The sequence below is a fragment of the Heterostelium album genome, assembly GCF_000004825.1.
Source record: "Heterostelium album PN500 unplaced genomic scaffold PPL_contig13, whole genome shotgun sequence".
NCBI classification, from domain to species: domain Eukaryota; phylum Evosea; class Eumycetozoa; order Acytosteliales; family Acytosteliaceae; genus Heterostelium; species Heterostelium album.
The window spans coordinates 581,391-607,516 of NW_008805090.1; the positions used below are offsets into that span (position 1 = coordinate 581,391).

At 32.1% G+C, this 26,126-nt stretch overlaps 11 protein-coding genes across 11 annotated transcripts; 4 read left to right on the forward strand and 7 right to left on the reverse strand.

The window, feature by feature from the left end:
* Nucleotides 1–53: 53 nt before the first annotated feature.
* On the reverse strand, nucleotides 54–7,012 carry PPL_06017 (uncharacterized protein; the record flags this gene model as incomplete). The annotated part of the gene is made up of 12 exons (XM_020576886.1): nucleotides 54–484; nucleotides 543–720; nucleotides 759–1,044; nucleotides 1,106–3,262; nucleotides 3,336–3,509; nucleotides 4,219–4,251; nucleotides 4,469–4,496; nucleotides 4,860–4,920; nucleotides 4,993–5,110; nucleotides 5,179–6,230; nucleotides 6,310–6,499; nucleotides 7,005–7,012. The coding sequence occupies 12 exons, from the start codon at nucleotides 7,010–7,012 to the stop codon at nucleotides 54–56; spliced, it is 4,716 nt and encodes a 1,571-aa protein (XP_020433298.1).
* Nucleotides 7,013–7,311: 299 nt separating this feature from the next.
* Nucleotides 7,312–8,907, reverse strand: PPL_06018 (uncharacterized protein; the record flags this gene model as incomplete). Its single annotated transcript, XM_020576887.1, has 2 exons — nucleotides 7,312–7,714; nucleotides 7,979–8,907. 2 exons carry the CDS (start codon nucleotides 8,905–8,907, stop codon nucleotides 7,312–7,314), a joined length of 1,332 nt encoding a protein of 443 aa, XP_020433299.1.
* Nucleotides 8,908–9,206: 299 nt separating this feature from the next.
* pykA (pyridoxal kinase) lies at nucleotides 9,207–10,209 on the forward strand (the record flags this gene model as incomplete). Its single annotated transcript, XM_020576888.1, has 2 exons — nucleotides 9,207–9,546; nucleotides 9,626–10,209. 2 exons carry the CDS (start codon nucleotides 9,207–9,209, stop codon nucleotides 10,207–10,209), a joined length of 924 nt encoding a protein of 307 aa, XP_020433300.1.
* Nucleotides 10,210–10,258: 49 nt separating this feature from the next.
* On the reverse strand, nucleotides 10,259–11,328 carry PPL_06020 (uncharacterized protein; the record flags this gene model as incomplete). Its single annotated transcript, XM_020576889.1, has 2 exons — nucleotides 10,259–10,718; nucleotides 10,916–11,328. The coding sequence occupies 2 exons, from the start codon at nucleotides 11,326–11,328 to the stop codon at nucleotides 10,259–10,261; spliced, it is 873 nt and encodes a 290-aa protein (XP_020433301.1).
* A 364-nt stretch (nucleotides 11,329–11,692) lies between these two features.
* PPL_06021 (EBP2 family rRNA-processing protein) lies at nucleotides 11,693–13,964 on the reverse strand (the record flags this gene model as incomplete). Its single annotated transcript, XM_020576890.1, has 5 exons — nucleotides 11,693–11,766; nucleotides 12,069–12,425; nucleotides 12,516–12,805; nucleotides 12,895–13,034; nucleotides 13,137–13,964. The coding sequence occupies 5 exons, from the start codon at nucleotides 13,962–13,964 to the stop codon at nucleotides 11,693–11,695; spliced, it is 1,689 nt and encodes a 562-aa protein (XP_020433302.1).
* A 178-nt stretch (nucleotides 13,965–14,142) lies between these two features.
* Nucleotides 14,143–15,492, reverse strand: PPL_06022 (uncharacterized protein; the record flags this gene model as incomplete). The annotated part of the gene is made up of 1 exon (XM_020576891.1): nucleotides 14,143–15,492. One exon carries the CDS (start codon nucleotides 15,490–15,492, stop codon nucleotides 14,143–14,145), a length of 1,350 nt encoding a protein of 449 aa, XP_020433303.1.
* Nucleotides 15,493–16,201: 709 nt separating this feature from the next.
* Nucleotides 16,202–16,723, forward strand: PPL_06023 (uncharacterized protein; the record flags this gene model as incomplete). Its single annotated transcript, XM_020576892.1, has 2 exons — nucleotides 16,202–16,580; nucleotides 16,653–16,723. The coding sequence occupies 2 exons, from the start codon at nucleotides 16,202–16,204 to the stop codon at nucleotides 16,721–16,723; spliced, it is 450 nt and encodes a 149-aa protein (XP_020433304.1).
* Nucleotides 16,724–16,991: 268 nt separating this feature from the next.
* PPL_06024 (putative phosphatidylinositol phosphate kinase) lies at nucleotides 16,992–19,379 on the reverse strand (the record flags this gene model as incomplete). The annotated part of the gene is made up of 5 exons (XM_020576893.1): nucleotides 16,992–17,069; nucleotides 17,162–17,509; nucleotides 17,608–17,907; nucleotides 17,969–18,522; nucleotides 18,635–19,379. The coding sequence occupies 5 exons, from the start codon at nucleotides 19,377–19,379 to the stop codon at nucleotides 16,992–16,994; spliced, it is 2,025 nt and encodes a 674-aa protein (XP_020433305.1).
* Nucleotides 19,380–20,668: 1,289 nt separating this feature from the next.
* On the forward strand, nucleotides 20,669–21,967 carry PPL_06025 (uncharacterized protein; the record flags this gene model as incomplete). The annotated part of the gene is made up of 2 exons (XM_020576894.1): nucleotides 20,669–20,769; nucleotides 21,586–21,967. The coding sequence occupies 2 exons, from the start codon at nucleotides 20,669–20,671 to the stop codon at nucleotides 21,965–21,967; spliced, it is 483 nt and encodes a 160-aa protein (XP_020433306.1).
* Nucleotides 21,968–22,169: 202 nt separating this feature from the next.
* Nucleotides 22,170–23,080, forward strand: PPL_06026 (v-SNARE family protein; the record flags this gene model as incomplete). The annotated part of the gene is made up of 3 exons (XM_020576895.1): nucleotides 22,170–22,486; nucleotides 22,566–22,827; nucleotides 22,916–23,080. 3 exons carry the CDS (start codon nucleotides 22,170–22,172, stop codon nucleotides 23,078–23,080), a joined length of 744 nt encoding a protein of 247 aa, XP_020433307.1.
* A 199-nt stretch (nucleotides 23,081–23,279) lies between these two features.
* Nucleotides 23,280–26,110, reverse strand: corB (WD-40 repeat-containing protein; the record flags this gene model as incomplete). Its single annotated transcript, XM_020576896.1, has 2 exons — nucleotides 23,280–24,038; nucleotides 24,107–26,110. 2 exons carry the CDS (start codon nucleotides 26,108–26,110, stop codon nucleotides 23,280–23,282), a joined length of 2,763 nt encoding a protein of 920 aa, XP_020433308.1.
* Between the last annotated feature and the right edge of the window lie 16 nt (nucleotides 26,111–26,126).

Genomic DNA, 26,126 nt, shown 5'->3' on the forward strand with positions numbered 1-26,126 from the left:
TTTATTATAGTAATATCAAAAAATTATTTTTTGTTATTTATTCGGTTAGCTAATCATCTATTTGGTGTTCCTGGAAGTAATGGTGCCTTTAAATTTGGATCTACTACTTCAGTGCATTGTAATTCTATATTATCTCTTTGTTTGTTCTTCATTGCAGCCAATCTCTTCATCTTTGAAACGATTCTAATTTGCAATCTTGTGTTGTTGATGACTTTTCTCCATCTCTTTTGTGGTGTAGCCTTGGCTTGTGAAACTAATTTCTTTCGTTTAAAGAGTTTCATTGTGAATGATTTAATGCAAAAACCAATAGGAAGACCAATTGAACCTAAACCAATACAAGCCACCCATTCTAAAAGCGACAACTTTTGAGTTTTAATAAACTCTCCTCCGAACTCTACTAGAATGAATTGGACTACAATTGTTATTGACATGATTGTTAAGAATTGCCAATTCTGTAAGATTCCTTGGAATACATTTCTTGTTTCTAGAAGAAGATTAATACATCTATCAATTATTTAAATTATTAATTATGTTTAACATACTGTTGTCAATTCTTCTACAATTGATTTCATTGAATATTTGTAAGAATACAAAAGTATTAAAGATGATTGTGAAATGGTGTACACCATTTGCTTTGATTCCAAAGATATCAGCTCCAACGAAAACTAAAATTAATAAGACAGTTAACTGTATTAAAGTTGTATAAAATTGATTAATATTCTCATTAAAAATTATATTTATAAATTATAAAGACATACCTGATATAATGCTTGTCCAATAATATTATACCACATTGTTCTTGTAATTAATTTACTATTCTTGCCATAACTCTTTCTTTTCAAGACATCATCTCTTGGTTTCTCTGTTGCCAATGCCAAAGATGCAAATGTATCCATAATTAAATTGATCCATAGCAATTGAATGGCAGTAAGTGGACTAATACCATTTTCATTGGAGATTGAACCGATGAATGAAATGAAAACAGCAACAATATTGACAGTCAATTGGAATTGAAGGAATTTCTGGATTGACTCCATTACATTTCTATTAAAAAAATAATTAAATATTAGTGTTTCAAATATTTTGTTAAATATATATACTATACCTTCCCCATTTAATAGAATTAACAATAGAAGAGAAATTATCATCCATTAGAATGATATCAGATGCCTCTTTAGCGATTTCTGTTCCACAAATTCCCATACTGAATCCAACATCTGCAAGCTTGAGAGATGGTGCATCATTTGTACCATCACCTGTTACAGCAACAATTTCACCCATTTCCTTTAGCTTCTGGACAAATAGATGCTTATCCATTGGTGATGATCTAGCAATCACTTGAATGTATGGTAACATTTGCTCCATTTCGAACTGGTTCAAATTTCTAAACTGTGCACCTTCCAAACAAATGCCATTCTCTTTGAGGATACCAACTTTCTTTGCAATGTTTCTTGCAGTATCCAAATTGTCACCGGTGATCATTCTGACGGTCATTCCAGCACCCTGTGAGATCCTAACTGCTTCTGGAACATCCTTTCTAACTGGGTCACGAATACCAAAGACACCAAGAAGGATGAGGTTGTTGGGTTGGAATTGGTTCCAATCATCAGGTTTGCTGTTGACATCAATATAGGCCAGTGAAATCGTTCGAAGGCAATCGACAGACATCGACTTGACAAAAGCGAGAAGCTTGGCTTTCTTTTCTGGTTTCATTTCAGTGATGATCTTTGTTCCGAATATTTGGACACATCGATTGATGATTAGCTCTGGAGCACCTTTGATGAATAGTCTATATTTTCCATCTGGAAGTACAACGATAGTTGTCATTGTTTTGGTGGTCGAGGAGAAGGGGATCAATGTCTCTAGCTTGTATTTCTTACGAGAGCCAACCAAATCAATTCCAAGCTTACTACCAAATGCCACTAATGCACACTCAGTCTGGTTACCAACCAATGTCGTTAACTCTGTCACTGGATCATAGTGCTCAAAGGCAGTACTGTTGATTGCGATTGATTCTAGTAGTAGCTCTCTCTGTGAAAAGCTGATGGTGTCGGACAGCTTGGCTGTGTCGATTCCTCCGATTTCCTCACGCATCTTGATACCCATGACCAATCCAGCTACAACAGACATCTTATTCTCTGTTAGAGTACCGGTCTTGTCTGAACAAATGGTTGTTACACTACCCATAGTTTCACAAGCTTCAAGCTTACGCACCAAATTGTTGTCTTTGAGCATCTTTAGCATACTGTAGGCAAGTGCAATGGTGACAGCAAGCGGCAAACCCTCAGGAACCACAACAACCACAATGGTAATCGATGTAATAAAGTAACCCATTAGGAGGTTCACAAAGTCAGAGTTGAAAGGACGATGGTGAATGATATTCAAGATGATCAACTTGAGCGCTAGTATCAAGAAGGTGGCTATGGCAATGGATAAACCAATCTTACCGATGGTGTCAGCAAGTTTATCGAGTTTTTCTTCGAGTGGTGTCTTTTGATCTTCACCTCTTAAGGACATCATTGTTTTTCCCTGGATACTGTGTTCACCTATACAAACAACCAACATCCTGCCATATCCTTCGGTAACCTTTGCACCGGAAAGCATTCGAACATCTCCATTTCCACTGACAACCTTGTGTATGGCAGCTGATTCTCCGGTGAGCGAAGACTCTTCACACGTCACATTGTAACCATCTATCAAGATACCATCGGCAGGCAAAATAGTTCCCGATTCAATCATGAGAATATCACCGACATTAAGCTCGTGCACATCGATCTCCAACTGAGTACCGCTTCTAATCACCTTGACATTTCGGTAGTCTCTCTTGGAATTCAACTTTCTAAACTGCTTCTCCTTTGAGTAGTTGTTCAAACTTGTAACAGTAACCACAATAACCACAGCAAAGATGATCGATATACTCTCCACCCAACCATTGGTATCACTACGCCAAATGATTCCAATGATCAGAGATACGATAGCAGATATCGACAGCAATATTAAAGTATGGTCTTTGAAGCTTTCCAAGAAGAACGAAAAGAATGTTCTTTCTTTTAGCTTGGGCAACTCATTTCTTCCAAAGATCCGACGTCTCTCCTCAAAGCCATTGGTCACTTCTTCTCGCGATAAACCATTCTGTAGATCGGTCTTAAATTTAGATTCCAGACGGTTAGACCAACTAGGATCCAATCTTAAATTCTTTAAATATGTTTGGTCTGCATCTATTAACTTTTCACAAAATTCATTATCTATTTCAAATGATGAACTGAAAAAGAAAAAAATAGTTAAAAATAAAAATAAAAATTTTTGCAAAGAAAAAGTATTTTTGTTTTTCTTACCAAACTTGGGTTGTTGAAGAAGAAGAATTTAACTCTTCAATTTCAACTTCATGAAATTCCAATCTAGAAGAGTTGTTTTTTGAAACATCATAAGTTTTTTCTTCTCTTACTCCCTCCTCTGCATCATATTCATCTGGATGGAGTGAAACATATCCTCCTTTTTTGTTTTTCATTCTTTTTTTTAAAAATATTTATTTATAGAATTCAATCGGAAATGAATTTATTATAATTATCTACATTGAAATAAATAAATTTAAAATAACAAATAATAATAACAATAAAGAAAAAGTATGAAATACTCTGAATTTATAAAGGTTCACACAGTGCACCTTCTATTTTCCTCTCCTTTTTTGATCCTATCATTTAATTTGAAATTAAATATTTTGGTTGGTTTTTTTATTATTATTGTTATTATGTACACAATTAATTAAAATTACCTTTATTTCAATACAATGCCACAAAGTCAAATAACATAAATGATGGTTTGTTTGTTATTTTTTAAATGATAATTGTTGTTGTTAGTTGCACTAGTAAAAGTGCTAAATGTAATCAATTCGATATTGTTATTTTGGATTATATAAAAACATTAGAATGACTAATGATGTTTTATTTATATGTATAGGTCAATTTTAAATGTATTAAGAGTTTAATATGTTTAGCTGTGCTTGTGTTTTATATATAAGTGGTAGTAGCTGGAATGTGTTAAGTTGTAACAATAGTGGTGGTTTGAAATAAATAAGTAAAAAAATAAAATAAAAAAATAAGAGTCGTTATATTATATCTTATCAAATATGCAAATATAAAAAAAAAAAATTAAAGCAATAGTAATTCAACACTGTCAAGAATTAAATCTATTGGTCAAAAATACCAAACATACTTTCACCTTTTTACACCACGAATTTCACCACATTTCGCACTTTTTAAATTAAAAATTTATTTTAAAAAAAAAAAAAACAAAAACCAAGTTTAATTTTTCTCACTCACTAAAAAATATAATTATTTTTCTTAACCTATTTATCATAGATTTATTTCTCCTTCACTCTCACCCTAATATAATTTAACAAATATATATTATCTACAGATTGGAATTTCGAAAATCACAATGATTCTACACCAAATTTAGAAATTTGTACCACCATGTGCATTGTTTCTTTTTATCTACTTTAAAAAAAAAAAAAAAAAAGGTTTAATATTTATTACTATATTTATAAAAGATTGTCGTTACAGTTAAAAATGAATCCCACTATTATTATTATTATTATTTTATTTTGTAAATGTTATTGAACATAATACAGTTGAAATTGTTTTAGTTTTTATATGTGAGGATAAATATTAGGCGTAATTTCAAAGATATTGTAAAAATGAACTGATAGAATTAGTAGTAAATAGTATGATAAAAAAAGTTTATAAAGTTTAATTTTTTATTTTTTATATATGATCAGTAAATCTGATAGGTAATTTATATCAACAAATTACAATTCTTTCCAAAAGCAGGTGGAATACACTGGCAGCTTTCTATAATACCATCTGAAGTGATGGTTGCAAAGCCATAATTACATTGACTTTGAACTCCATAAGCTCTCCACTATGTTTTTGACAAAACAAAAGTTAATATTTGATTAATCTTAAATTTACAAACTAATATTATTTTACTTACATAAGTGGAATTTGGGTCGTGGAAAATTGGTACATTATAGGTTGGAAGATCTGTGTTGGTGAAGTTGGCAATGTTTACGTTTTTCAATGAGGATGAACTAAATGTTTTGAAATTAGATCTATAAAATAAAAAATTAGTATAATATTTAAAGGTTATCAAAATTTTTTTTGTTAAATAATTACATACTCTGAACTATTTGAATTGATAAAAATTCCACCAATAAATGTCAAAGGAGCACTGGCAAAGTATACTGAACCTGCAACGCTGGCCGAATTGTTATTGAAAAGGGATCCAGTAAAATTGAGATTAAACAACTCTGATTTTTCAAGATAAATAGCTCCTCCTTCATAGGATGCTGTATTATTATGGAATGTGGAGTTGGAAATAGTGACATTTACTGTTAGATCCAAATTTCTAAAACTAATGGCGCCACCAGAAGTAGCATTGTTATGCTTCATAGTACTGTTGATCATTGAAAATGTATGAGCACTAGTAAAAATAGCACCTCCTATGGTAGCATTATTTAATTCGAAAGTAGTGTTTGCGATGGTTACATTCTCAAGAGCAACCATAGAACCTCCGAAACCAAATTCAACAGTACCATTTGCAGTATTGTTATGGAAAGTGGAATTGGAAATGGTTATGTTGAAACCAAAGATAGCACCAGCCATACCAGCGGTAGAGTTTGAGAATGTAGAGTTGGAAATGGTAATGTTTTGGCCACAATAGAGGACTCCTGCAAGACCTTCAAACGAAGCAGAATTATTGGAGAATGTGGAATTGTGAATCTCTGTGGTACCATAGATGTAGAATACACCGGCAGTCAAAGCAGTATTATTGACAAAGCTAGAATTGTGGGAAACTAGGTTATTGGCAATAACAGCACCACCAAAATTATAAGTAGCAGTGTTATTGATGAAAGAAGAGTTGGAAACAAAGACATCTGCATAATGGGCTGAGATAACACCACCGGTAGATCCGGTATTATTTCCTAGTGTGCAGTTGGAAATGACTACCTTTTTAACATTGGTTTGTAAAAATCCACCATCCAATTCCGAGGAACAACCACTTGGACCAGTAGTCATATTGTACATATAAACACTTGATAATCTTTGGTCACCTTCTTGATCAATATTGATGCAACCACCTGTGTTTTCGGAAGAACCAGTTAAATTCAAACCATTAAATACAATGGAAGAATTTAGTCTACCATCAAGGTTGAATGAAATAAATTGTTTCTAAAAAAAAAAAAAAGAAAAAAAAAAAGAAAGAGTTAAATATATAAAAAAAAAATCAATTTTATAAATTGTTACTTACACCTCCACAATCAAAATTAGCTTGACCATCCATAGAAGTAAAAACTACATTTTTGGAACGCAAATTAAAGTCAATTTCTCCTGGACAATCTATATCAGAATAAGAACCAGCTGGGATCAAGATGGCAGAGATATCATTTTTCTTTAAAGTTGAAATGTTTTCGATACATTCTGAAATGGATGGACATGATCTTTTTATTTATAGAAATAAATATTTAAAAAATTAAAAAATATATATCAATTAGATTTTACTTACAAAAATGAATTATTTATTTTTTTACATTGAATAATGGATGTATCTAAAATACAACCAGAGTATTTATTTGGTTTAAACACATTTTGGGTGTACGGTAAATATATTTCAAATCCACTAATAATTGAAATTAAAATGGATAAGCACAATATCGATAGATAAATTTTATTTCTTTGCATAATTTATTTATAATAATAAATGGTGATGATGGATAGTAATTCAATTTTTTTTAATTTATAGAAAAAAAAATTACTATTATTATTTCAAGATGATCACTAAATAAAATTTTAAATAATTCAATCTTAATAAACATCATGATTTTTTTCAAATTCAAAGATATGTCGGCAAAAAAAATAAGAAAAAGTGAAAATGCATCTTCAACCAAAGTGATGATGTCAAAAGTGCAACCATTGCACTAAACAGAAAAATCAATCGAAAATTACTTTTTCATTTTGAAAATTAGAAATTGATTTGATACAAAAATCTTGTATTAGTACGGCATTTTTAGATGTTTCTTTGTGCGGCAAGAAGATCCTTCACTAACATCTTTATCTTAACCATTTCTGAATTGTCGACACAAGAATTGATTTTGAAGACAAAATTGAAAATTGATACGACTTTTAAAAGTAGTTTTCAAGTGTGACGATCTTTTCATCTTCAACACTTCGTTTGATTCTAATAAAATTATTATTAATATTGTACAATTTTTAATATTATTATTATTATTACAGATGGGAACTCGGGGTTAGATTAGTATTCTGATAATTGATGATGTCGGGCACAATGAAAGGTTGTGATATCTCTATTCGAGTAGTAATTGATATCGTATTTTGGTTTGAGTTGTTGGATAAATGGGAAGATGGAAGCTTTTACTAGGAATGTTCGCTCATTCTCTTTTAGTGATAATCTAAGCTCGGTAAGCTTTGGTTGTAGTTTGTATAGCTCCAATACCTCTGGAAGCTCCTTGCTGTCGACATCGCATAACGAGAGATACTCCAGACTCTTTAGCTTGCCTTGCTTAATGATATCGAGTATCGGCTTGTAGTGATAGCGACTTCCGACCGACATGTGGTACTCGATAACAAACTTGCGGAGTTTGGTCATGTGCTGCATACAACTGGCAAGTATTTCAGAGGCAACCGTATATCCATTGCTAATAACCAGTGTCTCAAGATGAAAGAATTCGTAGAATTGCATTAGAGATGTTGTAAACACCAGATAGTCGAGTATCTGTAGTTTCTTAAGATTGGCTTTGAATGGAGTGGGAAGCAATGGGATGGACTCTGCATTGCCTAGTTCGAGTGGAGTACAGATGCCAATTTCGGTAAGCGTAGTGGATTGCGCCAGTGCATCGAGTTCCACGTGTGAAATTGCTGCCTTTGTGTGTAGTCGGACCAACTTGCTCTGCTTTAGATACCGGGCGAATCGCTTGTCCAGCAGTGATTTATTGGTCTCACTATATGGAGTGATGAACATACCGAACTGTAGAATCTTCAGTGCCGGTAGTTCCTCGAGGAACTCCATAAAGCTCTCAGAGACATTGAGCCAAACCAGATCTAAGCGAGTCAAGCACTTATAGGACAAAGCTCTCTCCTTGGAGAATAGATTGGTTGGAAGAGTTCGCATACCCTTTAGCTTAACTTGTTGGAGATGTGTTGAATGTTGTTTAAGAAATTTAACAATCTGATTCGATATTCTCAAGCAGTTGAATGATACACTATCAAATGTTTTGATATCAGTCAAACGTTCATATATTACAGATAATCCATCTACACCCAAATGAAACATATCAAAATATGAATATTTCTTTATATTATTATTAATGATATTATTTTCATTATTATTGTTGTTGTTGTCGCTATTGTTATTGTTAAATAATACTTGTATAATATTATTAAATAGATCTTCTTGTAGTGGTGATTTAAATAACTTTATTAGGTTGAGTGATGGATGTAGATGTTGAAAGAATGATTGTATGATTTGATTGGATTGAGCAGTTGGAGTACGGTAGTGCTCTATTCTATTTACATTGTTGTATAGTTTTATTGATTGTATTTGTTGGTTCTGGTAACTCTCATTATAAATATTGTATTTTGAGGTGAGATGCTGTTGGAATTCAGTAATGATACTTAAATCACTATAGAACATAACCAGAGAATCGAAATAGAAAGCAATCTCTTTAAACCATCTCCAACAAACCAATGTAAAAACACGTCTTTTTAATTGATATACTGTTGGATCCGATTGCCAACAGTATCTTATAATCAACTTTTGTAATATATTTGGAAGATTAACATTTTTACATTTGTTATTATTATTATTATTACTGTCAATTTCACCAATCATTTATACAACCTAAACTACAACTACTACTATTACTTTTATATTAATTAATAAATTAAATTACTTTATTTAGAAAAAAAAAAAGCAAAAAACTTTAAAGTTTTTTTTTTTATTTAAAGTGGGGTTATGTTGTTTTGCACTTTCTACCACTCATATGCACATACCCCATTTTATTAAAATAAATTAATTTCAAATCTCGATTATATATTTACATTCAATATTAGATATTTTATATATATTATTATTATTATTATTATTATTATTATTTAATATATAATAAAAGTGGTAAAATAAAAAATAATATGGATAATGATAATATAGAAACTAGAGTACTTTCAATACAATCGTGGGTCTGTCATGGTTATGTTGGAAACAAGTGTGCTGTTATGGCATTGCAGCATCTCGGTATCGATGTTGATCCAATAAATACTGTACAACTATCGAACAATACTGCTTATACATCGTTCAAAGGTGAATCACTGTCTGCTGCTAAACTCTTGGAGATATTCGAAACATTACAACACAACAAGCTTGCAAACTACACTCATCTACTAACTGGTTACAACAACAATGCTGAAACTCTACGAACTGTACTATCAATAGTTAAGAAACTTAAAGAATCAAATCCAAATTTAATATATGGTAAAAATATAATATAATTATTTGCTTATTAGATCAATTCGAAACATGTTTATTATAATATTAATTTTCAATATAAAAGTATGTGATCCCGTTTTAGGTGATAATAATGCTCTATATGTTCCAGAGAATTTGGTTGCTGTCTATAGAGATGAAGTAATTATACATGCAGACTATTTATTCCCTAATCAAACAGAAGCAGAATATCTTACAGGAATCAAGATATCTAGTCAAGACGATGCCATTCGTGCTATCGATAGTTTACACGACAAGGGTATCGCCAATGTAATTATAACTAGCTGTACGATCGATAATAACGATGAGGATATTGTTGTCATTGGCAGTCGTAAAGGTGAAAGAAAATTCCGTTTGTCTGTTAAGAAATTCGATGGATACTACAGTGGAACAGGTGATACATTCAGTGCATTGCTTCTTGGATATTGTGTAGAGCAACAACAGATCAGTGGAGCCAGCAAGACTCAAATTAGTTTGGCATCTGCTTGTGAACAGGCAGTGACCACTCTCTACAACATTATCAAACTGACCCACAACGCAAAACAACTGATTCCATCCTCAAAATTGGGTGAATACCACGAATTGAAATTAATCCAATCACGACACTTCATTGGAAATAAACAAGTACAATTCCCAAGTACATATATTTAATTAAAAAAGAAAAATAATTTAAAGTTTGTTAAACTCATTGTATCTACTTTTATACAAGTTGGGTTCCAGTAGTTGGTTCATCTTCATTTTCGGGGCATTCCAATTCAACCATTAACTCTTTCCTAAAAAGATGTAATTTCATTTTAATATTATCATATTTTCTGAGTAATTTTCTTCTAATCGATTTCATTGTCCTTGTACCTTCATCAGTATCCAAAATGTATTTTGAATTTTGAGTGGTACCTTTTTCTACACAACTTCTACAGTAAACTATATCAGAATCATTGACTTTAATCTGATACACAGTCACAAGATCTTCTTTTGCTATTTCTTTGCAGACTGGGCAGATTAAGTTATGGAAATTCATTTCATTCTTCAAAAATAAATCCAGATCCTGTTGAATATCTAAAATGTGTTCAATAGAACTAGTCTTAAAAACTTTGGCAGTAGAATCTATCGAGTCTTCAATTCGAAATAAGTCATTGATTGATTGATATATTTGTTGAATACTATAATTTAAAAAAATTCTTAATTCAAACTTTCAAAATAATTAAGAATCTTTTCTGAAGAGAAATGTCATTTAATACAAAAAAATAAAATAATAAACAGTTTGAAAAAAAAAAATTAAAGGATAAGTAATTATAAATGGAAAATAATAAATTTTAATATTTATTAAATTAGGTGAAATACAATTTGATTTCTTTACATATTAGGGTCTGCACAATAGGCACAACTTGTAGGAGTTTGTGGTACCAGGATTTTACCTTGTCTTTGACAGAATTCGGCGGTTGGTGCCCAGAGACATTGGATTGGAGTACCAGAGGTTGGGTCGGCACAATATCCACATGATGTTCTGGTTTGTGGTACTAAGACTTTACCTTGACTGGCACAAAACTCTTCGGTTGGCAACCAAAAACAATAGATTTGAGTGTCTGGATCCTTGCAGTATGCACATTCAGTTCTGGTTTGTGGTACTAAAACTTTACCTTGTCTTTGACAGAATTCGGCGGATGGTGCCCATAAACATTCGACTGGAGTACCACCATCTACCTTATCGGAAACACCAAAGGCCAAAGCTAAAAAGACTGATAACATTAAAATTACTAATGAGATTTTCATTATATATAAATTATAATAATAATTTTTTTTTTGAAATAGTTAATTTATTTTATTATTTGAAGAGAAGAGAAGATGAATGATAAAAATGTTGTCTCCCAAAGTTAATTTATATATTTGGTAATTCTACTATCTTAAAGTCTCATAAATTTACTAAAAAATGCACAACAACAATAATTCAATCTAATAATAAATTTATTTGATTTTATTTTTAATTTTATTAAATTACATAGAATGAAATTGATTGGTACCGATTCTCATTTTATTGTTCAAAATAACTGTCTATTTTTTTTAAATTTTTATTTGAATTTTTTTATTTTTTACTTGTGGTGCCAACTTGTGAAAAAAAATCTTAAAATCTCTCAATTTAATTTAAATTCATTACATTGTTAATTAAAATCATCAACTTTGTTTTATTTAACTTGAATTTAAACATTTTAGCTTTAAAAAAATAAATATTTTATTTTTTACTATGTATAATCAAATAATCATTATTTGATATAAATCAAAAAAATTAATTATTTGTAAAATTAAATGTTTAAGTTTAACAAACTCTAACACTTACTTTTTTGTCAACATTAATCAAAGTTCACACCAAAGATTACATTTAGATATAAAATTTTTTTTCAATATTTTATTAATATTAATGAACATATAAAAAAAAAATTAACAACTCAAAAGTTTAAATAATATTTAGATAAATGAGTTATTTTTTTATTTTCTGTTATTTCTCTTTGATTTACCTGGTCTAGATTTTCCTCCAGCTTTACCACCGAAACCAGCTTTACCTCCGGAACCAGCTTTACCTCCGAAACCACCGGCAGCCTTTCTCTGTTGTGCTTTCTCTTTGTAGTGATTATTTAGATCAGAGTTGTTTCTCTTTACGCTGAAACTACCGGCATCTGTAGACTCTCTAGTGTTTGATTTTGCGAATTTCTTTTTACCACCGAATCCGTACTTCTCATCTTTGGCCAAACGTTTCTTACCCTTGGTTGGTAAATCTCTCTTTCTCTTGTTGTTTCCACCGTTGTTTCCTTTCTTTGCTTCTTCATCGATCAAATCAATTGAAAAATCTTCTGAAACATTACCCTTTTCACGATCTATAATAATAATTTTAATTATAATGGTTTGTTATGTTAGTATTTAATTAAAGTATGATTATAATATAAAAGATATAATGAATGACATACTCTTTCTCCATTTCTTAACAGCTTCAAGTTGTGAAGATTTCTCTTTTTGTCTTTCTTGTTGCTTCTGAACTTGTACTTGTTTACCGATCTTCTTGAATTGTCTCTTTTGACGAATGAGATCAGCCTTTTCAATACGTTTCTTGTCCTCGTCCAACTTGGCCTTGATCTTGTACATCTGTTGGTCAGTCTTGACCATCTCTGCATAGTAATCTGGTTTTCTCTCTACTGGTAACTTAAAGTCTTTACATAAACTCTCACAAACCATAACTGAATCCAATGTTTGTTTATAACTAAAATAATAATAATAATAATAATAATAAATACAACCAATTAATATGTTATACTAGTAGAAAGGTTTTAACCGATTGATTATACTTACAATGCCATTTCTCTTACGAAATCATCATGGATATTTGGACATTCCAATTGTTTCTTTGTTGTAACGGTTAAGGTATGTACCCATGGAACTTTACCACCGACCATCAATTTGAAATCTTGTAACTTTTGTGTGAGACCAACCTATATTATTTTAAAGCAAAAATAAAAAGTAAATATGAATATGATGATTAGTAATGATGATGATTAATATTATTGTTATTATTTGTTTTGTTATGTACATACTTTATCATTTACTGAATGTTTGTTATAATCGATTGGCTCTTGTTGTATTTCTTGGTCTTTCTCTGCTGATTCCTCTTCTTCGTTTTCACTGAGATCTGAGGTTGGCAAAGCAAGTTCGTCGACTTCAGTCATTTCTCTAATCATTTCGGCTGGCTTTTGCTTTCCAGCTACTTTCTGAGCGGCCAAGATATCAGCGACGTTAGCGAAACCTTGGAACGATTTACCAGTGATATTGAGCTCTTTGGTCAACTTTTTAGTTGGAATAGCAATTGGTGCATCTATTTCCTCTTCATCTTCTTCTTCGTCTTCATCTTCATCTTCGTCATCTTCACCTTCTTCGTATACATCTTGATAGAGATCATCCAATTCATCTGGATCGATTTCCTCATCTTGATCTACACCATATTCATCGTCTTCCTCCTCTTCTTCACCCTCTAACTCTTCATCATCATCTTCCAATTCTTCATCGTCTTCTTCTAACTCTTCATCATCATCATCTTCATCGTCGTCAAAGTCCAAGTTGACGTCATCGTCACCACTGATATCTTCATCTTCTTCGATCTCCTCATCCTCTGGATCGTATTGACCACTGATAATATCTTGAAGCATATTCTTCAATTCTTCATCGTTCTTTGATCTCTTCTTTGGTGGCTCAGCAGTAGTTCTACCACGCTTACTCGAGACTGTTGTTTTAGCAGCACCTGGTGCAGGTGCTACAACTTGCTTTACAGCACTACCCTTCTTTGGTACAACAGCAGCAGTTGTGGTGGTAGTGGTAGTTGTAGTTTTAATTGGTGCTGATTTCTTTATATTTTTTTGAGTTGGCATTATTATATTATATTATTAAATATATACAAAATAAAAAAAGAAATAAAAAAATTATAATCAAAAAATTAATTTTTCGTTCGTTTTTCTTTTTTTTTTTTTTTTTTAATTTAATTTTTTTTATTTTTTTATGTTTTCGAACATCCGGTTTACATTATCATTTTTTTTCTAATATTATAAACTATGATTGTGTAGATGGTGTTGATGTTGGTGATGAAATTGTTTGTTGTTGTTGTTGTTGTTGATCTAATTCTTTTATTTTATCGTTGTACGCTTTAATTATGTTGGTTGTTTCTATATCTATATTCTTTGATTTTGCGTCCTCTATTACTCTATCTAGTTCTCTTTTGTTTTTACTCCATCCAATACGTCGTGGTATGTTCCATATATCCAAATCACGTTCAGTCATCATTTTACAATCGGTATATTCACAGAGGTTCAGTGTTTTCTGTTGGAGTCGTGTGAAGAACTTCAAGCCTGTCTCTCGCTCCAGTGTCTCCACTGGCACTTCATAGTCTGTGAGAACTGCATCCGGGCCAATCGGTTCATTCGGTATGACGAAAGCACCTACCATCACCTCTGGCATATCCTTTCGCTCCACCATGATCACCTTGAACAAATGAGTAGGCACAGCAACATTGTTCTCACCAATCACTTCGTGTTTTATATATTTCCTCTGAGTTTTCTTTGGGAATCTTGAGGGTTTGGCATTTGGATCGATTTCGATTTGTTCGATCAAGTTTGGCTTAAACAACGGACCCGATACAACAGTGACACCATCGAATTGCTTTGGAAGTGTTGATTTACAATAGCACTCAAGTCGATACCAAAAGTTACCGTTGTTCTGCATGTTCTGTGGTACGATGTTTGAGTTCAACAGGAATGTCTGGTTCATCGATTGCTGAGGATAACGCGCCATGTCCGATGCCGGCACCAAATGTCCACGCGACCAACCACTACCAAGATAATCTTTGTTGTCAGCACGCATTAGGCCATCGACAAACGGATGATTTCCAGTGAAATAAGATGATTTTCTATCAGAGAGTTTGTCGGCGTCTGACGGATTGTAAGTGGAGAATCCATCGATACGCTGAATCACCCAAGAAGGTATCTTTCTCTCGAGGTCGTGCGATACGATGAATTGATCGTAGAACCAAAGATTACTACTACTTGGCAAGCCATTCTTCATCAATATCCAGTGTTTCTCTGTGACCGGTAGTGATGTTCCAAACTGTTGATTCGGTAGCTGTGCTTGTTCAATGTCCATGTTATTAGGTAGTACTTCACGCATGTAACCTAAAAGCTTTGCAATCTTCTCTATATCATTCTGTCGTGTTTTGGCATCCTCTATCACAGTTAGATGATGCTGTTGATGTTGTTCTTCAATTGCAATTAGATGGTTGATTTTCTTTAGCTGATCAATCTTCTCTTCAGCCGACCTATATTGTACAACTGATGCACCCACCAATAAACCAGTGGGTACAATCAACAACGCTCTATATAAATTATTATAATTAAATAATCTTGACATATATATATATAATACAATCTGATCTGATAAAACTATTAATTAATTTAAAAATAATAATATCATAGTCAAATTTTTTAACACACAAAGAAAAAATCAGACAATCAAAAAAAAACAACATATTTTCATAGAATTGATATTTTTATACATAACATTATTGAAAGGTATTAAAAGAATGATATTAAAGTGGACATAAATATGTGTGGTGTGTATATGTGTATGTGAGTTGTGTGTTTAAACAAATATATAAAAATAAAAATATAAATAATGGATAACACCCAAAATGATTGTTTTTGATGAATCAATCAATTTATATTTATATATAATTGGTGGTTTCAACATTTAAATTATGACCACATTTATTATAATACTTTATTCATTTAAAATGTATTCAATTTGATTATAATTTTTTATATAAACTTTGATCACATTTTACTTCTATAATATAAATATAAATTATCTATCAGATAAAAACACAATTATCTATAATATAAATATAATATAGAATGAATAAAATAAATTTAATAGTCTTAATTTTATTATTTGTGCCAATGGTACTTTTAATTGTTTCCTTTTCAACATATTGGTAAAACATTACAATTTTTATTAATATTTTTTATAAACAAACTTTTAATTAATATTATTGATCAACTATTATAGGTATGTGGATAGCTATGATGATGATAATAAATTATACTTCAAGTATAATGAAATGAGAATTGTGAATAATAACAATCAGGGCACCTACTCATGGACTGATAATGACCACACCCACGATGTATACAGAGCATCATTGGCATTTGCGATTTTGGCTTGGATCGTCAATATTGTCGCTTTAGTATTTATGACATTAGGTCTACTCGGTATTCTCACAAAGATTCCACTACTTCCAACAGTTACAAAATTCTTGCCACTACTCATTTTCTTCTTTAGTTTCCTCAGTTTCATTATTTTCCTTGGACTACCAAGAGCAATGAAAAAAGATTGTGAAACCTACAATCAATCTAAATGCTATAATGATAGAGTAAAACAACTAATAGGTTCAGATTCCCTTGGTAGTTGGCATCCAATTCAAGGTTGGGCATGTGCAAGTATGTCATATTGATAGATTCAATTCTTATTAAAACTCTCTAGTTAACTAACTGTTATTCTTTAATTCTTAGTTATTGCATCTGCATTTTCTTTAGGTATAAGTATTATTTCAATTCTACTTGTTAAATTCGATGAAAAATAAAAAAGAAATTTATAAATTCTTTAATATTACTCTTATTTTATAATAAATAAATTTTAACTTTTTTTTTTATTTTTATTATTACTATTTTGTTATGTTATTAATTAAATGTTTTGGTTGTATATATAACAACAATTTATTATGTAATAGTACTACTGTTCATATGTAAACCTATATATTTATTGGTAGACAACAAAGCAATCACCTTCTTACTTTTCTCCTTCTTCTCTTTTGCTTTCTTTATTTTCTTTCTAATAATAACAGGATAATATTATACAATTATAGTTGCCAAAAAGTCTTGGAATCTTTTAGAGTATTCTTGTGGTGAAACTGATGATATTTCATGTTTCTATTATTGTTGTTGTTTGATATAAATAATAATTATTAGTATTAGTTAGTTTGGTTATTGTTGTTGATGATTAAATGTTATTGTCAACTTACAGCATCACCACCAAACTTTAAAGATTTATAGGTGTGTTCAACTTTCTTTCTTAAACTGTACAACATTAGAATATCGATAATACCCATGAAATAGTGCTCGTCGTTGAGTTGACCATCTTCACCAACACCTTTCAATCCACCTTCGTCCTGTTGGAATGCGGTGTAAACCTCGTTCATGTCGGTCATCGATTGCTCAAAGTTCTTCATTGAACGGTTCATCAGTGGTGAAGCATCATCCATACTCTCATTCAATGTGTGTCTCATCAACGATGGTGACGGTGGATCTCTATTTGCATAGTGAATACCGATCAGTAATGAATAATCCATAATATTTAATGATTCCAATAACTAAAAATAAAATGGAAAATAATAAATTAATATTTGTTAATTTTGATACTATTATTATTACTATTACTATTATTGATATTGTTTCTATCTATACTTACAGCACAATCTTTCTTAATTTGATCCAAGAAAGCAACTCTTTTTTGTGGACCAATAAATATTTTCTTTTTTCTATTTCTAAAATCGATATCTTTAAATGTAACGGTTTCTGACTTCTTCTCATTGTCAGAGGCTTCTCTACCAACGATTGAACCCTTCAAGTCATATCTCTCATGTATCTTCTTTCTGGTGGGGAAGTTATTACCCATAACCACAAATCTAACATGTCTTCCACCATGTGGTTTAACTCTAAACAATCCAAAGAATCTTGGCAACAATGTATTTGGATTTGATGTCAAATGCTAAATAAAAAAGAATAATTAGTTAATCAATCTATAATAATAATTATTAATTTCTTCATACCTCTGTGTATGCAGGTAATAATGATCTAAGTAATTTGGCTTCATCCTTTGGAATTGTTTTGATAATGAATTTCATGTCGTGTGAAAAGAAAAAGAGTGAACCACTCTTACCGGGAGTTGGTAGTTCACGTAGTGCGTTCTCACCGTTCTTCTGTGTGTTACATAGTGACACTAAAAAGTCGGCTTGATCAATACCAAACTGGTATCTGAGGTAACGGAATGCCACAGGACAGTAGTCTTTGAATTTGAATGGTCCGGTCGAGTGTGCCTCTGTCAGTTGTGAACCGGCAGTGTCGAATCTCAGCTCTTTTGGCGACTGATAAAAGTCGGAACGGTTCTTAAAGTCCTTGGGTGTACGAAGTGTGTGGAATTGGTGCGGTACATTGGAGGTGCCAGACACCGATCCCATACTCTTACCGACTGCATTTCTAATTCCAATCTGAATGTTCAACATCAACTCCCACGATGGATGACCCTTATATATAATTTCACCGAGTACATTTTTCTTGTGTTCATATTTCGAACTTTTTGGTCTATATGACAATCTTCTTTCGGCTATTGGAAATAACAACAATGTTTAAATTAGTAAACAATACTCAACAATACAATTGTGGGTGTGGTGGGTTGAATAGATCTATTCATTCAATTTTAACTTTCCAACACTTACATTTCAATTTCAATTTGTTTTTATCCAATTTCTGACTCATTGATAATTTTGATTTGGTGGGTGAATCTGTATATGAAAGGTCGACTGTGTCACTGCTGTTTCTGAATTCGCTGTGGTTGTTGTTGGTTGTGGTGGTTGTTGTTGTTGTGGTGGTGGTGGTTATGTATGGAGTGCCGTCTGCACCGACCATAGGTGAGAAAGAGGAACTGGAATTACCAAGTTTCTCTGTTGATGAATTGTGTTTGTTGTTGCTGCTGCTGCCTGGTGCACCACTGTTGCTGGTGGCATTGTTATATAATACTGTCTCAGAATTGATCTCTGATTTCATGGATTTCGCTGCTTCCTCGGGTGCCTCGTTATCTGATCCTGCCGATCCACTGTGCACAATATTATGTTCGTGATCGACGACATCGCCAACACTTCCCTCCTTTCGCTTGTTGCTTCCAGAGATCGAAGATTCATCGTCAAGCTTTAAATGATTGCTTTCGTCGCTACTACTATTACTATTACTATTAGTGTTGGTAGTCGTTACATCATCATTAGTTGTATTTGATGAATTTGGTTGTTCATGCTCCTGTTGTTGTTGTTGTTGTTGTGATGATTGTTCTACCACTTTGTTATCATGTAGTTTTTCGGCACCGTCGTCTACTTTACTGGTTTGTGCAGTGGTTGCACCACCGCTATTATTTATTTCGTTCTGAGAGGAAACAACGTTCAATTCCATTTGGTTTCTATCCTCCACCATAATTCTTCTACCTTCCAAGTCGCCCAAAAATATAAATTTATTTTATACTGATATTTGTTGTTTATACTATTATTATTGATTATTAACTATAATTTAATAAATATCTTTGTGATTTATATCTAATCTAATACTACAACTTTAAATTTTACTATTAAAAAAAATTAGACTTAAGTTTTTAAAGAATATTGTTTATTGTTTTTTATATAAACTGGATTGTGATTGTTGATGTAATAATACAATTAAAGAGTTTGATGGAAGGGTGGTGGTGGTTTTATTTGTTATTTTTTTATAATCTTGTGTAGTTTTTTTTTTTTTTTTTTGTGATTGAATAATATGAATAAAAAAAATTGGTGAAAAAAAAAGCGGCTTGGATATAAAAAATGACCTTTGATTATTCTACTTTTTTTTTATTTTCTTTTTTTTTTTTTTTGAAATTTTGATGGTGCGGTGGGGGGAAAGTATGGTGTTTTTTAGCTTTTTTTTTTAGCTTTTTTTTTTGATTGTGTTTTCAAAACACAAAATAGCACAAAACTGATGTTTTTTGCAACAGCAACACCAACGACATTAAATACAATGCGACAAAAATGATGAAGTCGTTGAAATATTATGATGTTGGATATTGGAAATGAATTAAATGAAAATCCTTGAATTAATTATTTTCATTTTTGTCAAAAATTATAATAACGACGATTGATGATCAGTAATTATATATCTTCAAGATGATGTTTCTGTTCTAAATCTACTTTTACTAAATACCTTTTTCTAATATAGTAAAATTAAATAAATAAATAAATAAATAAATAAGATTAAAAATATCAAACTAACAATGGTAGCATATTAATTAGTATATTTCTTTTAGATTATTGATTGATGTTGTTTAAATGATATAAATAATATTATTGTATCTATATATAAATCAACGAGCTTTGATATCAAGTTGGATGATTGGATTAACTTGAATTAAATAAATAATATAAAAATTGATTGATTTATAAATAATATTGTTTTCGTGTTTATCTGTCGTCTATTTGATAGTATAGTTGATATATCTGTCTGTTTGTCTATCTATTCAATTTTTATAACTTTGATTTTTGAGATGATACTTTACATTCTAAAACAATCTAAATATTATTTAATTTTTATTTAAATATTGTTATTATACACCAATTATTAAATAAATATAAAGATAGGTGAATTTATTTTTTTAAATCTATTTATTTATTATGAAACAACATATATGTATATATGTTTATGCATTATCATGTGTTTGTGAGAGAATAAAAAAAGAAATGATTATTGTTATGATGAAGAGAGGGAGTACTAGTTATTTTAGATCGAAAAATAATTTCTTTAATTTGGTGGTGGTTTTTGGTGCTAGTGGTGTTGGGTGGTAAGTGAGTGGTGTTTCTCAATTCTCTCAATTGTCAGACAAACAAATAATGATTGATTACAAAGTATTTAGAAAAAATTATTAAATTTTAAATTAATTGTTGAATTGATGTCAAGCCAAATTGGACAAACAAAATCCTCAAACTAAATTGTAATAATGATGATGTAGAATGAATATCCATATTGGTGTAGATTGTAACCTAATAACAAACTGATTACTAAATTTTAAAAGTAATTACTATTCAAAACTATTTGTTATAGAACTTGTTTATCTTTTTTATATTATTATTCTATCTTTTCTTACTTTACTTGAAACTAACAACTGAATGATTGTCAGACTTGATGTATTTGTGAAATTGATCAATGATTATTATTAATACCTATACATATATCTTTATCTATATTTAAATGTTTTGGTAGATTGTGATTGATCACTCTTTGCCCTTCTTTTTGAATTCAACTATCAAATTTTTTTAGTTTTCATATAATCTGTAATCAACAACCAATGGTTTTTTTTTTAAAATAAAAAAAAAAAAAAGGATGTAACATTTATTTTGTCCTGCTATTATTTATGTTGTTGTGTAGTTTTTACTATTTTAATTAGCTTCATAAAAGATCATGAACTTGGATGAATTCATACAAAATAAATAGGAACTAGTGAGAAAAACATAGTGATAAATTAACCCAACATAGAGTTAAAAACAAAATAAAAATTTTTTATCAATTCATTACAAAGATTTTGTTTATTTTTTTTTCTTAACATGAAGTTCAATAATAGATTTTTATTAATTTGTTTATGTTTATTAGTTTTAAATAGTGGATATCACTGTTCATATGTCAATGATGAAATATGTGATGAACCTTCTTTTTATAGTTTATCATTCTACATTGGATATAATGATAGTACAGTGGTTGATGATGATGTTAGAACAGTATCGATTGCTGGTGGCGCATGTATGGAAACTTTAGATAGAGAGCCACCAATCGATGTTTATACATTTCCCAAAAACAATTTATTTTACTACAGCGTTGATGAGTACATAGGAAAATCAATTGACCTAACCTATCTGTCGGTGGCTTCACAACGATACGGACTAACCATACAAACCAACGTCACAATCAACATTGAACAAACTCAAAATTATTACAAAGTTATAGTTGACCACAAAGATAGTTCATTTACTGCTAGACTTTCCTAAAATAATATAAATATAAATAAATATGAAAATAAAAGCGTGGTGAGTCATAAAAACAACATTATCAAAAATGCATTTGCAAACTTTTAAATTTATTTGATTTTTTTAATGTTTCATAATTATTTGGAAATCATTAATTTTCATAAAGTTTGTTTTTTTATATATTTTGATATTTATATATTATAAATGTTTTAATGTTATAAAAATGTATCAAAATAATAATAATAGTTATAATGGTTATATAAATGATAATAGTAATGGTGGTGGTAGTAGTAGTCATTATTCGACAAGCTCTTCATCGAATGTTAGTACACCCAATACAATAGAGGAACTCTACAAAGTTGCAAACAAGTTGCTTTTCAAAATTGGTAGTGATTTAGAGACAATAGAGATGGGTGTTGATACCACTGTCATAACACAACAGAAACTATCAGCAGACATAAACCAACTTTCAAGATTTGCTGATCAATTGGATGGTATGGTTTCAAATGAATCACCTGCTAAAAGAGATATTTGGAGAATGTAATGTATAATGCTTTAAAAGCAATGATGATAATATAAGTATGCATATATATTAACATTAATGATATTAATTCTATAGTAAGGTTAAAGAGATGACCGATGAATGTAAATCACTTAGAAAATCAATGGAGATGTATTTACATAGAACCTATAAGAAACAGATTGAAGATGAAGAGCGATCAAAGTTATTCTCTCGTAGAAAAGACAATCAGAACTCTGCACTTGGAAACCTAATGAAAGAGAATGATTTGTTGAAAGACAGCAATTTGGTAATGGATGAACTAACTGAATCTGGTACCAACATTATATATGCTCTAGCAAATCAAAATTCGAAATTAAAAGTAATTGTTAACAATTCTATTACCTTTGCTTTTATTTTTTATTAGTAATATGATACTAATTGTTAACATCTTCTTTTAATACCTCTAGAGTGTACATAAAAAGATATATGATATTGCAAATACATTAGGATTATCTAGAAATATAATGAATAAGATTAGGAGACGACAACACCAAGACAAGATTATTGTATACGGTGGTATGGTAGTAGTGTTAATCTTTTTGGGATTGATGTATTATTATTTCAGAGCATAGGATAAGAAAATTGAAAACAAATAGAAATAGAAATAAATATTAAATTGAAACCACGGTGTAAATAAACATACAAAAACAACAAAATTTGAATAGTATAAATAAGTAATATTACTTTTATTTGGTTTTGGTTTTGATTTTGATATTATTGTTGTTGTTCAGTTAGATTTGTTTAATTAAATGATTCTTTTTTTTTTTTTTTTTAATCCCATTCACTGTCACTGACACATGGTGAATCACTTTGTTTCTTGACAACAGGTTCATCGTCTTCACGTTGAGTTAGTACACGTCCCAAGAAGGTATTGATAACTTGATCTCTGGATGGAGTATCGTCCTCGACGATCTCTTGACGAATTTCACGCTCTTTCTTGACGGGTGGTGGAGCTGTTGAGAGTGGTGACATGTCCGATGGACAGAGTGAGACGCGCTCAGGCTCGACTGAAGCACCGTTGAACCATTCGTCGGCCGACATTGTTGGTGTGGAAACACGTGTTGGTACAAAGATATCGTCTTGGAAGAACTCGGTACGTGTACGTGGCACCGAGAATTGTAGTGGTTCGACAGTGGTGTCGCTAACCTTGAAGAATCTGGCAATCTCACACTTCTTGATGTTCAAGAGATGCTTGGAGACTGGTGCAACGCCCATCTGTGGAACTCCCGATGAATACTCTGTCAAGAAGTGAACATATGGTTCTTGATCGTTGATCTCCATCATTCTGATGGAACCATCACCCTTACCGACCAAGTAAACAACACCGGTATCCTCATCATAATATGGTGTAATAACACCTGCCAAATGATCGAATACACCAGTGGTCATTGGACCGGCACCAAAGTTTCTTGAATCCCACAATTGATATTCTCTCTCCGATGACTTGTTAAATCCAACAGAGAAAATAGTTGATTTATCTCCACACCATAAAGCCTTACTACCCTTTACACCATTATGACTTTGTACACTCTGTTGAAAAAAATAAATTAGTTAAACTTGTTAGATTAATTTTGTTGTTGTTGTTGCTAGTAACTTACATCAACTAGTGTATTTGTTCTTGGATCAATAATTCTCATCATCTTGTCTTTGCATGCTGTTAAGAAGAGATCACCTTTGGAACTGACATTGACAGATGTGATGATATCGTTATGTTGATTGTCGAATGAGAAACGTTCTTGACCTTGTTGGACATCCCAGAGTTTCAATGACATGTCTCCACCTGTGGAGATGAGAACGTTCTCTGCTGTTGGATGGAAGTTTACACTGACGATCTTACGGTTGTGTCCGATGAGATCGGTTTCAAAGTTGGTGTAGTTCAATACCTTGTTGTTCTTTGGTAAACCACCTTCTGGAATACGCCAGAGCTTGATATGTGAATCTTCGGAACCGGTGGCGACAACCGAAGGATTGAATTGTGAAAGATCAAAGTCCAAGAGTTGTGAACCAATTTCAATGCATGGAACTGTAACTTGACGACCTACTTGTGAGAGTGGAATGACTGCTAGGGGACCACCAGTTCCAACCCATGGCACGGCGACATACTCAGAGTTGACGGCGATCGAAGTGTTTGAAGTGTTTCCAAATACCTTGAGATTGGTGTAGTGCGATGTCTTTGGGAATGGTGCAACATTGATATGACGATATTTAGAAGTACGAACGATCTTTGGAATGATTCCAGTTCTTGGAACATCTGGGAGTGATGGTGACGAAGAAGCTGCTGCAGTTGTTGTTGTTGGAGTGTTGCTACCACTTCCAGTGAGCGAGGTAGAAGATGGTGTCCAACTGGATTGATGTGATTCCTCAGCTTGTTCATTGATAGAGAGATTCTCGACCGATGCGGAATCTGGTGAAGCTGAACCTGATTGACGTAGTGCTGGATTCAAACTGGCGAGAACTGGAACTTTGGTTTCACCGTTGAACCATTCGTCGGCAGTTAAAGCTGGTGTTAGCGAAGCAGAATTTGGATAGAGATCTGGCTTGAACTCGCTGTAGGAGATACGTGACATTCTGTAGGTGATTGGGACGATACTGTTGGCAGTCAACTTGAGCAATCTAAAGATTTCTCCCTCCATAACTTCGAGTGCACGCTTTGGAATCGAACAAATTCCTTTGGTTGGGGTGTCCGATGGGACAGCAACCAACTCTGCCAATGCAGGCTCGGCTGTGAATTGTGTATTCAAATCGAAACAACGAGTAGTACTATCACCTACACCAGCAACAAACAACAACTGAGTATCGATATCGTAGATTGGTGTGACAATACCTGTTGAGCTATCGAGAGTGATCGATTTGACAACTTTTGCAAGATCACGACTGTCCCAGATTGAGATTTGACGCTCACGCGACTTGGCGAATCCAGTGGTCAAGAAGTAGTGACTGTTACCCAGCCATGTGACACGCGATGGCTTAATACCCTGATGACCATCACCAACTTGAATGGCGCTATTCGAACGTGGATCGATTACACGATTCTTCAAATCTTTCGAGACCGCTGCCAACAAGCTACCGTCGTAGTTCCAAGCGATTCCAGTGAGTGAGTTGTCGAAACAACTGATATTCTGACGCTCTTGTCCAGTTCCAATGTCCCAGACACGTACAGTCTTGTCTGCAGAACCCGATGCCAACACATTAAGTGCAGTTGGGTTGAATTGGATGCAATCGATTGCTTTGGTGTGTCCGGCGAGTGAAACGACTGGATCAGCAGCGGATTGTTGTAAGTTCCAGAGCTTGAGAGTGGCGTCGTCTGAGGCAGTTGCCAGTGTACTATCGCTGAATGGTGAGAATTCGAAATCACTCAGTTGACCAGAGTGAGCGTGTAAAGTGATATGTTGCTCCTTACGCTTTCCGACCTGTGACAATGGGATGATACCGAGTGTTCCAGTACCGGATTGCCAATTGACAGCAACATACTCTGCACTTGCCTTCACCATAGTATTGGCACTCGATGAATTGGAAGTCGCGATATCTGGATACCAATTCTCACGCTTATCAATCTTACCATTGACAAGACGGAATTTAGAATTATTCATTTTGAATGCCATTTTATTATTGTTTTAC